Source organism: Meleagris gallopavo, chromosome 4, assembly GCF_000146605.3.
Source record: "Meleagris gallopavo isolate NT-WF06-2002-E0010 breed Aviagen turkey brand Nicholas breeding stock chromosome 4, Turkey_5.1, whole genome shotgun sequence".
NCBI classification, from domain to species: domain Eukaryota; kingdom Metazoa; phylum Chordata; class Aves; order Galliformes; family Phasianidae; genus Meleagris; species Meleagris gallopavo.
In genome coordinates, this window is record NC_015014.2 from 41,975,715 (window position 1) to 41,989,756 (window position 14,042).

Below are 14,042 nucleotides of genomic sequence, written 5' to 3' on the forward strand. Positions count from 1 at the left end.
AAATCACAGGAGACAGGCTTCTGAGCATACCTCTAGCTAAACGTCACCTTTTCACCAGTACTCTCACCAGTGGTTATAAAAAAGTCAGACACCTTCTAGTGACACACGCTTTCACCTTGTAGAAGATCCATCCGCCTTCTAGAAGGTATAGCTCATATCCTTGAGCTATACAGCAGAAATGTGGCCTCACCATCCATAGCTTTGGGAGGTACAAGAGCAATACCTTTCACCCCACTTATTGTAGCCATGTGCTGATCAGAGCTAGAAAACAGGAAAAAATAAGAAGTGAAGTGCTAGTAAAAGTTCACCAAACAAGACTGAGACATTATGAAACTTTGCAATTTGCTGAGCTGCTTTTCTAGTATGGAATCAGAAAATGTACATAAACCCAAATAGCACTAATATGTCACCAAATTCCCAATCAGCTCTAGCAATACAACAGAGAACAACTTGAAATCAAACTTGGATCTTTTTATTCACATCACTGCTTCGTATTAAGGATTATATCTCTTTTATATTTTGTTATCTAGATGAGGGAAAAAATCACTCTACTCCATATTTCCCAGTGTTATTCCCACTCAATTTCAACCTGTTTAAACATAAATCCCTAGAACTTCTAGGTCTTAGTACCACTCCCAGTTAAGTAACAGAAGAATAAAGTCCAGTTTCAGGACTCTGTGATAATTAGTCCCTATAAGCTCTGTTTATTCCTAGTCTGTCTTACACAAGTAATGAAATAATTTACTGCCCAAACAGTGGGAGGGAAAGACTGAAATGTGAACATTTTTAGAATTTTATTAACTTTAACAAGAACTGTAAATTACAGGGTGGTCATTTGGTGAAGACACATAAATTCAGACACACAAATATTGCTCAGCTGGCAGTTAAGTAACAAACTGTATTATACAACTGTAGCAGACATCAACTGCTGAACAACTAATCAATGTAATCAAAATCTTCTGGAATTCCAAAACTTTTGTCAATTCTGCTCTCTTCAAATCCAAATTTACGTTTGGCCCAGGACTTTATTGCAAAGATGTTATCTGTAAACAGAATGGAAAACATTCAGTTTTAAACGTTTAGCAAAGTATGACTTGTAGACTCAAATACAACAGTAGATGAATTCTAAATAAAATATTACAAATAATATTCTAAATAATTAAAGAAAAAAATTAAGGACATATTACATGCTATGCAAAATGGAAATGTAAAGCCACATAGTCAAGCTGAGCAACAACAGGGAATTAAGTTAAACTTCCATACAAATGTCACTGCAATAGGCTTCTTCAAAACTGTGCAGCACATTTCCTGCATGTCCAAGTTGATGAATAAAGTTAAGAAATACCTACTTTGTATTAGCATCCATTATATGAGGGCAGAGATAAGGCTTAACAAAGCATTCTACTCTTCAGAAACAGATGAAAATTCAGAGAAGAATTAAATTTTCTGAATACCTGGAATTATGGCAATGTTAAACTAGCCACTGCCATTCCTGGTCTCTTTCTATTGAAGTTTTCCTTATCTTAAGAGATTTTAACTCAACCAAAAAAAAAAAAAAAAAAAGAGTTGCAGATTTTAACAAGGTATGCAAAGAACAGATCCATTAACTACAGTTATTAGTTAAACTGAGAAAATATATTCCTTTTTTGAATCATGAGCGCACACAAAATAAATTTCTGGATGTTTTTTGTAAGTGAGGTCTATCCTGCATCATGTCTTAATAAAACTTCCGAGCAATAACTAGATATTTCACTCAGATTGCTCTTGTGTGAAGCTGCCCTAGGCAAAATACAGACCAGTCCATCTGTTGACTGCCTCCTTGGCTACTTTGCTTGTTTGACCTGAAAGAGAGGGAAAAAAATAAAAATAAAAACATAAGTCAGAGTCAAATAATGACAATAGTTTCAAGATATGGAGATGTCTGGTTTGGTTTGCATGGAGACTTAATTGTACATACATAGCCTGAAGATACTAGAGGAAAATGAGACTGAAAATACTTTGTAATGCTCTCTGTACATAAACTGTCCATCACATCAGTATGTATGAGTATACAAATCAAGAAAATGATAAGAGGAACAGTCAATCACTGAAGTCTGCAAACATATCATATAGCTTTGGAAAGTCCCCTGAGCTTTGAGAATCCCTTCGATTACATGAAGACAATGCTCCTGCTCATTATACTGGGCTTCTCTCAGTTACCACCTCTCCCAGTTTAAATACATAATAATAAAAGCTATTTCTAGTAAATTTACACAGCTTCCATGAGGCAAAACAGTATCAAGAAAAGAAATCCTCTTGCTCCCACTAAATCAAGTGGTGAATCAAATCAAACAGGTTGGTTTGTAACATGGGAATTCATCAGAATCATTATGGTTCTCACACCTACACATAACTTAATTATTCCCAGTCAGTCTTGTTAGTAATCGCATGATAATATTCATTGGAATGGTCAGCATGAGATTGGTATACAGAGATACTGAAGAAATGAATATATGATCAGATATCTATTGTTACAAGGTTTATACTTCAGGCAAAGTTAAATTATCTTGCAAAATTATCTGCTAGCACTCAGAAAGATAATCACTCTTTATTCTACCCTTCAGTATGCTTTTGTAAGTGATATGAATAATGGTTAAATGCTGGTAGAATATAGTTTCTAAAACAGTACAGTTTCTAGAGATGGTCTACAATCAGAAAGCTTGGACATAGAATCACAGAATTTCTCAAGTTGGAAAAGACCTTAAAGATCATTGAGTCCAACCCAACTCTAACAGCCCTCTGCTAAATCATATCCCTGAGCACCACATCCAAATGGTTGTTAAACACATCTAGGGATGGTGACTCAACCTCCTCCCTGGGGATCCTATTCCAGTGCTTAACAACCCTTTCTGTGAAGAAGTCTGTCCTGATATCCAACCACATATTACAAATGAAGTTAAAAAGATGGGCAAAAAAGGGAGTGGGTGAGAAGAAGGAATTTTTATACATTTGCATGCATTAGAAATTCAAACTATTCCTTGCTTGACAGAGATATTCCATATTTCCTTTGCTCACTTCTTGTTGCTACCTCCACTATTTTAGTTCCATAGATGGCAGCACTGACAACACACCGGCAGCCAAGGGCATTTTGAACACTACTTCACCTAACACTACACAGATCAAATTTGCAGAGGAAGGGCCTTTGTTTGTCAAGACCTTGCATTGCATGAAAGCAATGATACTGTACTCAGCACTTTTTTTAAACTCTGATTTTAAAATTGTATCTGACTTCAAGTAACAAAGCTATAACTGTAAAAGGTTTGAGGCTGCAAAGTAACAGCACCCTGATGGTCAGGGTGAGCAGACCACCTCCATAGCACCTGCTAGGCCTCAGGAGAAACCCCTGCTTTCTGGAAGCAGCCAAGCAGCTGAGCAGGCACTTCTGCACCATGCAGCAGCTCTCAGCTCCTGCAGCTTGCAGCAGTACGTGGTCTTATGCTTAAAGCACACCCATTGCGTGTATATGGGGGCAGCAAGGTGCTTCATCAGCCCTCAGACATTGCTTAATACATTAAAATGTACAAGTGCAATCATGCGTTTTAGAAATGCGACCTCTACATCTATTAAAGAAAAAACAGAGGCTGCCAACAGATGCAGGTTAGACTCACTCCAGTGAGTGGTTAGAATGACAGTAGCTGTTGATAACAGAGCTGTAGCTAGGAATGAAATCATGGTAACAAGGGCAGGAAGCTGTACGGGGAAAACCCACAATGGGCAGCACCTTCAATTACTAAAATAACAGGGGGGGGGAAAAAAAGAAAAAAAACACCAAGAAAGAGCTGAGAGTGTAAGTACTGACACAAAATAGTGAAAGATTTTAACCACACCATTCTTAGTGTGGAAAGATAGTAAGTAGAGGCAAAACTACAGGACAGAGAAGGTAACATTCAAACAGTGTGGCCTGTATGGGAACTGCTGAATCACGGCCTGAACCTCTGATTGATCACCTGAGGCGAGCAGTGAGTCAGCCACATGAGCACAGCTGAAGGCAATTCTCCTGTGCTGCAGGAAGGGGTGGAGCCTGGCTGCACCTCTCCTAGACCCATTTAAGAGCTGACTGCCAGCGGGGAAGGATCTCTCTGGAGATCCGCTCTGCTGGAATGTGGTAAGTGAGCTCAGGATATGGGTTAAGCTTTCTATCTATTCTCTTTTGTTATTATAATCTGCTTTGCCTAACTCTCTTGTTTATTTTGTAATTATAACATTTTAATATTCATTGATTATACACTTGGTGAGCCAGGCAGGCCAAATATACTAAAATTTATATCATGTCTATTCTTTGGAATTTCTATAAATGGATTAAGGGGAAGAATGCTATCCCCCCCTAGATAAAATGATTCTAGGGTAGATCCCAGGATTTGTGGGATCTCCATATTATGAGCAGCAGTCATCATTGAAAAATGGAGTCCCTTATGTGTTATGGGAAATATCTCCCCATATCGCTTGGCAGGTTACTATCAGGGACTTAACAAAGATATATTGATCATAAAAGAAAGACAATTGGCTGTCTCCACAGCGGCATGGCCACTCTTAAATGCTTTAAATCATGCTGAAATGAGGAATAATACTTTAGAGAATGAAAACCAACTTTTGAAAGACCATATTGAAAAATTAGAGCAAGAACTTGGTTTCTTCCCTGTTACTATGCCAATTCTGCATCTTTCAATAAGTCAATAACATATTCATAACATTTCAATAAACAATGACCAGATTCCTGAATCAACAGGCTTTGTTGATCAGGAAAATAAAAAATCTAAATTAGATCTCAAAGCTCTAATTTTGACAGATCCACCAGAAGTCCGTCCTGTCATAACTCAGAAACAAAAAAAAGTACAGGACAGACTGGCAGGGGTGCTGCCTGATCAGTGGCCCCCTGCCCAGGCACATTTGCACGTAACAGCCCGGCCGTACGTGACAATGGAATTGATGGATTTATACAGCAATTTCGGCAGAAGCCTAGAGAAAGTGTGCCAGTCTGGTTATTAAGACTGTGGGATTCTGGGGCAGAAAGTGTGTTAGTGAATGGCCCAGAAATAGCCAAGTTGGCCACCATGACTGTCCATCTGCTCTCAGGCAGAGGTTATATGTGGGTACTCAATATCCTGATGAAAACCATTCTATAATAGAATGGTTAATGGCGGCCTGCCGTATGGTATGGCCAAATAAATCCGATATACCTCTACATATAGGGACGTGATCCTCCATGGAGGACCTTCAAAATTATATCTGCAAACTAGGCATAAGGGAAGCAATTTATGAAGACACATTTGATGGCCCTGATATGGTCAAATTCTCAGCAAGAATGAGAGACTTAATTCTACAGCAAGCCCCCTCTCATTTGTATGGTACTTTGGTCTCTATATTAAATCCCCTGGTGGCCTCAGAAGCAGTAGTCCAGCAGGCTGCTCAGTTAGTGGCTGACCTAGGAGAAACAGAACACCTGCAGACCAGGTGCAACATTCAGACATTAGAAGAAGCTGAGGTCCTGCCGGTGACTAAAACCAAGATGCCGGCTACTCAAGCTCCTCAATCAGGACCCATAAGGGTTTCCCAAAAACAAATGTTTAATGACTTAATTGGGGCTGGGGTCCCATTTGCTAAGATTGACTGCCAGCCCAACCAACCAGCTTTGGCAACAACTAAAGGACAATCAAAAATTTCAGAACTACCCTAAGAAATCAAAGGTAATGGTTATAGTGAGAATACCAACAACAACATGGAACCTAGAAGATTTCATTGTTCCTAATAGGAAAAAAAAAGCCACCTCAGGTGTCTCGGGCCACGATGCCTGAGCCATCGGAAGCAAAAGAATTGGCTGTAACACAATTCATGGTGTGACGAGGGATGTTAGTCCCCCTAGGGCCTCCAGACGGGACCGGAGGCCCTATGTAGAATTAACCATTTATTGGTCCTGAAAAAATATTCAGAGTTATGGCATTAGTGGACACTGGAGCAGAAGCATCAATTATCTATGGAGATCCGACCAAATTTGATGGAGACAGAGTGATGATTGGTGGTTTTGGGGGACAGACTATTCCTGTCACCCAAACATGGTTGAAATTGGGGGTTGGGCATCTCCCACCCCGGGAGTATAAGGCGTCTATTGCCCCAGTCCAAGAATACATCCTGGGCATAGATATTCTATGGGGTCTGGCTCTCCAGACAACTGTGGGAGAGTTCAGACTTTGACAGAGATGTATCAGTATCGGGGTGGTGCAGGCAATATTAAGAGGCCATGCAAAACATGGGCCAATTTGCCTGCTGAAACCACACCAGATTACTAATGTAAGACAGTACAGACTCCTGGGTGGACAGGATGAAATATCGAAAATGGTGCAGGAATTAGAAAAAGTGGGCATTATAAGACCTGCCCACAGCCCATATAATTCCCCCATATGGCCAGTGCGAAAGTCGGATGGCACGTGGAGAATGACGGTAGATTACAGGGAATTAAATAAGGTCACGCCGCCTATTCATGTGGCTGTACCCAATATTGCCTCCCTAACGGACACATTAAGTAGGGAGATAAAAACCTATCATTGTGTCCTAGATTTAGCAAATGCGTTCTTCAGTATCCCAATTGCTGAGGAATCGCAAGATCAGTTTGCGTTTACGTGGGGAGGCAGGCAGTGGACCTTTCAGGTCCTACTACAGGGGTACGTGCATTCACCAACGTATTGTCACAATCTAGTGGCACGTGACCTGGCTGATTGGAAAAAACCTTATATTGATGATCTACTGCTGACATCTGACTCACTGGAGGCAGTAGGGCAGGCGGCAGATTCATTAACAACCTATCTACAACTGAAGAGATGGGCTATAAATCCCCAAAAGGTGCAAGGTCCGGGCCTGTCCATAAAATTTCTGGGGGTGGTTTGGTCAAGAAAGACCAAAGTACTGCCCAGTGCTGTCATAGATAAGGTTCAGGTTCTCCCAGTCCCTACAACATTGAAGCAGCTGCAAGAGTTTCTAGGTGTATTAGGTGTATTGGCTAGGTGTATTAGGTTATTATTCCTCACCTAGCGCAGCTGCTAAGGCCACTGTATAGACTCACAAAAAAGGGGCAGCTATGGAACTGGGGGAAACCAGAACAGGATGCTTTCCAACAGGCGAAACTGGCAGTTAAACAAGCCCAGGCATTGGGTGTATTTGATCCTACCCTCCCTGCCAAGTTGGACATTCACGTCACTCAAGACGGCTTTGGTTGGGGCCCATGGGAATGCCAGAGTTCTCTTTGGACCCCCATTGGTTTCTGGTCTCAGGTCTGGCATGGAGCAGAAGAAAGATACAGTATGATTGAAAAACAGTTATTGGCGCTGCCTATTTGGCAGTACAGCCAGTAACTCAAACGGCTGAAGTTATAGTCAAGACCACTCTGCCGATTCAGGGATGGGTGAAAGATCTGACCCACCTTCCTAAGACAGGGGTGGCCCAAGCACAAACAGTGGCACAATGGGTCACCTATCTCAGCCCAAGGAGTCTGTCTTCATCACCCTTGAAAAAACTCCAGAAGATCCTAGGCCCAGTGAGGTATCACAGTGATGCACCAAAAGAAATATTGGTTGCTCCACCAGAGAAGAGTCCTGTTCAGGAGGAAAAATATCCTATTCCTGAGGATGCCTGGTACACAGATGGATCCAGCAAGGGCAACCCAAGCAAGTGGAGAGCAATAGCATACTGTCCTTCCACTGAGACAATCTGGTTTGACGAGGGGGATGGGCAGAGCAGCCAATGGACAGAACTGTGAGCTGTGTGGATGGTTATAACCAAGGAACCTGGTGATGGTATCCTGAATATCTGTACAGATAGTTGGGCTGTGTACCAGGGGTTCACAGAATCACAGAATTGTAGGGGTTGGAAGGGACCTCTAGAGATCATCGAGACCAACCCCCCTGCCAAAGCAGGTTCACTCTTTGGATTGCACAGTGGGCCACCCAAGAATGGGCCAATCTGGGGCAAGGACATGTGGTTAGACCATATGGAATACAGTCAAACACAGGACTGTACATGTCTACCATGTTTCTGGTCTTCGGCCCCTACAGTCACCGGAAAATGATGAAGCCGACACACTGGCCCGAGTTCAATGGATTGAGAATTCACCATCCGAGAACATTGCCCATTGGTTACATCAGAAGCTACGGCATGCAGGACAAAAGGCAATGTGGGCGGCTGCTAAAGCATGGGGACTGCCCATACAGCTACCTGACATCATCCAGGCATGCCGGGATTGTGATGTTTGCTCTAAGATGGGACTGAGACTGCTGCCCGAAACAACAGCCCATCTTGCTAGAGGACATAATCCTCTCCAGCGATGGCAGGTCGATTACATCGGGGCCCCTTCCTCAGTCTGAAGGGGCGAGATATGCCCTGACCTGTGTTGACACTGCAAGTGGGCTACTGCAGGCCTATCCAGTACCGAAAGCAAACCAGGCATATACCATCACGGCACTCATAAAACTGATGTCTGCCTACAGGACACCTCAAGTCATTGAGAGTGACCAAGGAACTCACTTTACTGGAGCAACGATACAATGCCGGGCAGAAGAAAGTAACATCGAATGGCCATTCCACCTGCGATATAATCCAACCGGGGCAGGCCTCATCGAACTTTGTAACGGTGTTCTTAAGGCTGCCCTGAAGACGGACTCCCAGTCCCTGCAGGGGTGGACGAAAAGACTGTATGAAACCTTGTGGGACCTGAATGAAGGACCCCGAGATGGCAGATCCAGTGCCCTGAGAATGTTGCAGACAACATGGGCCACCCTGCTTAGGATCCAAATTACAGGCAGTGATCATCAGGTAAGACCCCTGATGAGAATAATCTTCTGCTCCCTGCCCCTGAGAATTTAGATCCTGGCACCCATAGAATAAAATGGCCATGGAAGGTGCAGGTAGGACCCAAGTGGTGTGGCCTACTTCCACCTTGGGGGAGATTGTTGGAGGTGGGGGGCTCAGTAATCCCTCCAGCAATAGGTACATGGCCTACCAATCTTCATTGCTAAAGAGACTCCCATCATGTCCCTATGGCAGATCAGGACACCTCTTTTGGTGCCTGATGATATTATGCAGCTGCAGACATCTTGCCAGAAGGTGTGGTACAGGCAGCCAGGACGTGCCCCAGTACAAGTGGAAGTGTTGACCCAGGATAGAAATACGGTCTGTATCTTGTCCTGGAGAGCAGACCTCCCTCTCCTGGTACCTCTGAAACATCTGTATTTCTCACCGTGAGTCTTTGAGCCTTCAGGATCACCGGAAGGAGCAAAATGTCATCAAAGCACTCCAGTGTTACTGTCAGATCATGTGTAACACATGGTGATGGTCTACACAGGACTGATGGAGCACAGGATGGACCTGCACCTCATGACTGCATGCCTCCAGTAACATCATCGAGCACTGGCCCATAAAAGAATATGGACATTCACTGATCATCACTTGTCTTGAATTGTACCAACATGCGTCGTGATGAAAATTGTATAAGCGTCGTGATATAGCAGATCTCTGTATTAGGGAAAGCTCACCCTTTAGTCAACCTGATCATTGGTTCATGCCATGAAGGGGTGGAGTGTATGGGAACTGCTGAATCATGGCCTGAACCTCTGATTAGTCACCTGAGGTGAGCAGTGAGTCAGCCACGGGAGCACAGGTGAAGGCAATTCACCTGTGCTGCTGGAAGTGGTGGAGCCTGGCTCCACCTCTCCTAGACCTATTTAAGAGCTGGCTATCAGTGGGGAAGGATCTCTTCTGGAGATCCACTCTGCTGGAGTTTGATAAGTGAGCACAAGATACGGGTAAGCTTTCTATCTATTCTCTTTTGTTATTATAATCTGCTTTGACTAACTCTCTTGTTTATTTTGTAATTATAACATCTTAACATTCACTGATTATACAGTGGCCAGATGTCAATGTCAAAGGAAGGGCTGTCCCAGGCCCCCAGAAGCACATACCCCCCCCATTACTCTGCTGACAGAAGGCTCAGGGTTGGGGAAATGAGCCACTTGTAGCGTCTCCGGCATGTGATATTTCCAGGAAATGCATTCACAAGAGGTTGGGGCAAGGTTTTATTGCTTGCAGTTTCCCATTTTACCCTGGCTGGCATGTGACAGTACCACAGGGTACAGGTGTGGGTTTATTCTGCCATGTGCAAAGTTGTTTAGGCCATGACTCAAATTATATCAACAGCAACAGCAGCTTTTTCTGGCAAGTTGTGCAAGGCACCTATGTGCTCCTCATGTCCAGCCTGACCAAGGTGATGTATGCAAGACAGCTTGCACTACCTCTTGTCATCAAGCAAGACTGTTGCTGCTATTGCTGCAGGATGGCACCACAGTCTGCATAACCACTAATTTCTTCACTTATGGTAAAATCTTCACTTATTTTTTCCTTTTTTTTTTTTTTAATTTAGGGTCTGGAAACATGTTATCCATCTTCAGAAAATATAATTCCCAATGCCTATGGACTGAGAATTTAGCTATCTGAAGGCAAGATGAAAATGCCTTGGGGTCTGGCTGAATTCTTACCTATAGTTCCACTGCAGGATCTCATCTGCCAGCTGCAACACACCACACCTGAAAGAGGAAACAGCTACTGGCAGATATGGACATGCATCACCTGAAGACATCAGCTGCATACCTGCATTATGGCCAGCATCTTCCAGAGGTCCCCCACTCCATCACAAGAACTGAAAGGTATGAAGGAATCTGCACTTGGACCACATTATGAAAATCTTCTGTAGCTGCTTGTTGAGACTTTAATAGTTGTGTCATGTGTATGTGTGCATGCACAAAGAGGAGTAGAATAGACATCCCCTACCCACCTACCCAAAGTACTGATGTAATTTGACACTGTGCTGCTTATGACTGCCTGTTCTCCACAGGATCATACAGCCATCAGCCTCCCACGCAGAAGGATGAAGTAGATATTTACTTTCATTCACGTGACAATACATCAGTGCAGTTCCTTGCAGGATACAAGTCATTCACTTGGCTGAGCTGCACTCTTGTATCCTAGGTTGACCAGTTCTTGGCTTTTTCTAAGCAATGATAAGGTAAATGGAAGCATACATTCTCTCCTGAGCCAAATGAAAGTAACTACATCACATACAGAAGTGCAAGGCCCAGGAGCAGCATGGCCTGCATGGCTTTCTAATTTAAATGGTTCTATGACTCATGCAGCACTAGACTGCTATGTCAGCAAAACACACCTGGGAATATATGATAAAGACTGAAAGGGTAAGGGTCAAAAAATTTTGAGCACTCCTCCTAAAGTCTCTTCCTTCCTCAAACCCAGGTATCTAGCAGAGCTGCAGGGAACTCAGGAAGCCTAGATTTTGGGAATTGAACCATTTTCCTAAGCAGCCTTCTTAAGACAGAAACAAACAAAACCAGTTATGGAAAGGAAGACCCAGAAGTGCTGAATGCCTGAAGAGAAAGCGAAGAACCATGCTCTTCATGGTCTTTAATGCAGGCAAATGACATCCAGACAGGGATGGATGAAGGAGCAGAACAAAAAGGCCAACCTGATAAAAGAGTGTGTGGAATAGCAAGCAAAAAACCATCCAGGGCAAACGGATAGCTCCTGGCCAGGAGTGATGTCTGACAGCACAGAATGCCAATGCCTTTGTCAGATCTGAGCTGGTGGTACGTATCAGCTAAGAGTCAGCACGGTCAGGTTGTTGCTTCTGATTCAACTCTGGAAGCCCCAGGCCACTCTCAGAATTATGCAGAACCACAGCTGCCTCTTTCCTCTTATCTGCTCCTTCCCACAGATTTACAGCTTTTCTCCTGAATGTGGTGTTGGAAGTTAACGTTCCTACTTGTGTTCCAGAGTGGAATGGCCACTTGAGGTTCCTTTAAAGTCTCACAAATTTCCACAGTCAGAAAACCATTACGTGCCTCATCAGTACAATATGTGTGCTCCAGGAGGATGGGTTACTCCTACAGATTTCTGATATTTTCATGACTGTTATACAAATGCAGTAATAACCATAAGAACTCCACAAGCATTTGCCAAACCTACTTTCAAGTTATTTCTAAAAGCTTTTCTTTTGTTTTGTTTTTTTAACTCCTGCATGTAAAGGAATGCAATGGAAGCAGTCACTGAATAATTTTCAAGAATCAGGCTGTAAAGGTACCATATTCTAGCTCCAACAGCTATACTGAAAAATCTCAAGAGCCTGAGGTTGCCCACAATCGCTAGTAGTCTTGGAAACAAAGAAAGAACTGCTGCCTTCTCTCTTCTAGTTTCTACTCTGGAATTTTCAAGAGAACTTCATATATTATTATAAGCAATATTTTCATGTGTAAACATTTCCAGGACTAGTCAGGAAGAATCATTATTCTTCCCCCATACACCAGCGTGCCACATAACACTTGTATCCACGATATTAATCAACAAGTCACAATGCTTCAGAATTCATAGCAACTGGATTCAAGTCAAAGCAAATACACTATTTCCCATGTAAACAGTATCACACATTCAACAGGACTATACTGACATGTTGCTGAAGAGCAGCACTTTTTTTTTTTAACATTTATACTTTGAAAAAAATGTTTCAGAGCTATAGGGGGAAAAAAAGTGTTCATTATTATGACAGCTATCTACAACTATTTTGGAAAGCCACGGTAAGTCAAGACAGAAAAAACATTCATTTTATATGTTGGAAAATAAACCTAAGCACATGCATACAATAGTATTAATATGTGCTGAGATACGCAGCAGTGCGTATAAAAGCCACCAATAAGCTGATCCATATCTCTGAGATCTTTTAAAGGGTCTGGAATATTTTTTGTTTGAAAAAAGTGTTGTCTCATCAGCAAAAGCTCCCACTGTTCCATATGAGAAGGTCACACTGTCAAATTGCATCAGGATGTACAGAGTGTCTCTTTGAAAAACATCCAACAGAATTTGTCAAAATCACTATCAAAAGATTCCTCTGTGCAAAATAAGATGCTTAAGATGCTCTTGTACTCAAGTTTACTGTATTCACATACCCACAGAAAAAGACTATTTATCTTTTCCATATGCTACCTGAAAGCCCACACTGAACTCATAGTGGTGTAACTAAAGTACATCTATTCTTAGCCAACAAACAGAAAAGAGGGAAGCAATGTTCTTACACAAAAAAAACAAGCACACCAGCCTTCTGACTCAGAAGGCTCTCACCCGACACCTTTTTTTTTCTTTTTTTTTTCCCCCCCTCTTTTCTCTTAGTGGACAATCCTTCCCTCCCCACTTTACCAGTGCAAGTTCAGCTGCACTGCTGAACTGTGTTTCTCACCATCACAGAGCAATAAGATTTTTGTTCTTATGCTGCAGAGAAATGCCTGTAAGATATCTCAAGAGGTCTGTACCCTATGCACAGGACTCAAAACATGTCCAGGCTTACCTATGCCATTCCCAAGGTGTTCATCTGTAGCCTGTTTCAAAGGCTTCCAGTGTTAGTTTCTAACCTCCCCAAGCAATCTAGCTCTTTGTTTAATTATTGTTACTATTAGAATAGTTTTTCATCTCTTTTTTTCTTTTCTGCAATGCAAAACTAATTACTTTTTGCTGAGTTCTCCATGAACCTTAGCAACAGGTTATTCCTTTCCTTCCTTGAAGCAGAAGTATGTGAGACCCATCGGAATCGATCTTCTTTCAAGCCCTGTTTTTTCTTCCTATCATGTGGTTACTACATCTCCAGTCTTTTTGCTCTACTCTGAACTCACTCCAGTTAGTTACACATCTTAAAGCATGATATCCAAAACTGAACAGTGTTCCTGCCTGAAAACTCACCAATGCCAACTTCAGTAGAAAAATACTATATATCTTACTGCTGGTTATATTTCCCTTTCTGTATCATGATCAGGCAATTTTGCCTCGCAACACAAATGTCTTACGTTGCACCTGAAACTTCCACAAACATGACAGCTTTTTTCACCCCTCCCCACTCAGCCAGCTGTTCCAGATGACTTGTGTAACACAATACCCTTGAAGGCACATAGGTCCTTGCAATTGGCCACTAC

At 42.5% G+C, this 14,042-nt stretch overlaps 1 protein-coding gene across 1 annotated transcript in view; it reads right to left on the reverse strand.

The window, feature by feature from the left end:
* Positions 1-450: 450 nt before the first annotated feature.
* MND1 (meiotic nuclear divisions 1) overlaps positions 451-14,042 on the reverse strand; it is a gene marked incomplete at its 5' end in the record, with an annotated part of 41,114 nt that continues 27,522 nt past the window's right edge. The window contains 3 exons of the mRNA XM_019615134.1: positions 451-1,043; positions 1,797-1,841; positions 10,557-10,604. Of these exons, the coding sequence (XP_019470679.1) occupies positions 937-1,043; positions 1,797-1,841; positions 10,557-10,604 (200 nt within the window). The remainder of the gene's footprint in view (positions 1,044-1,796; positions 1,842-10,556; positions 10,605-14,042) is intronic.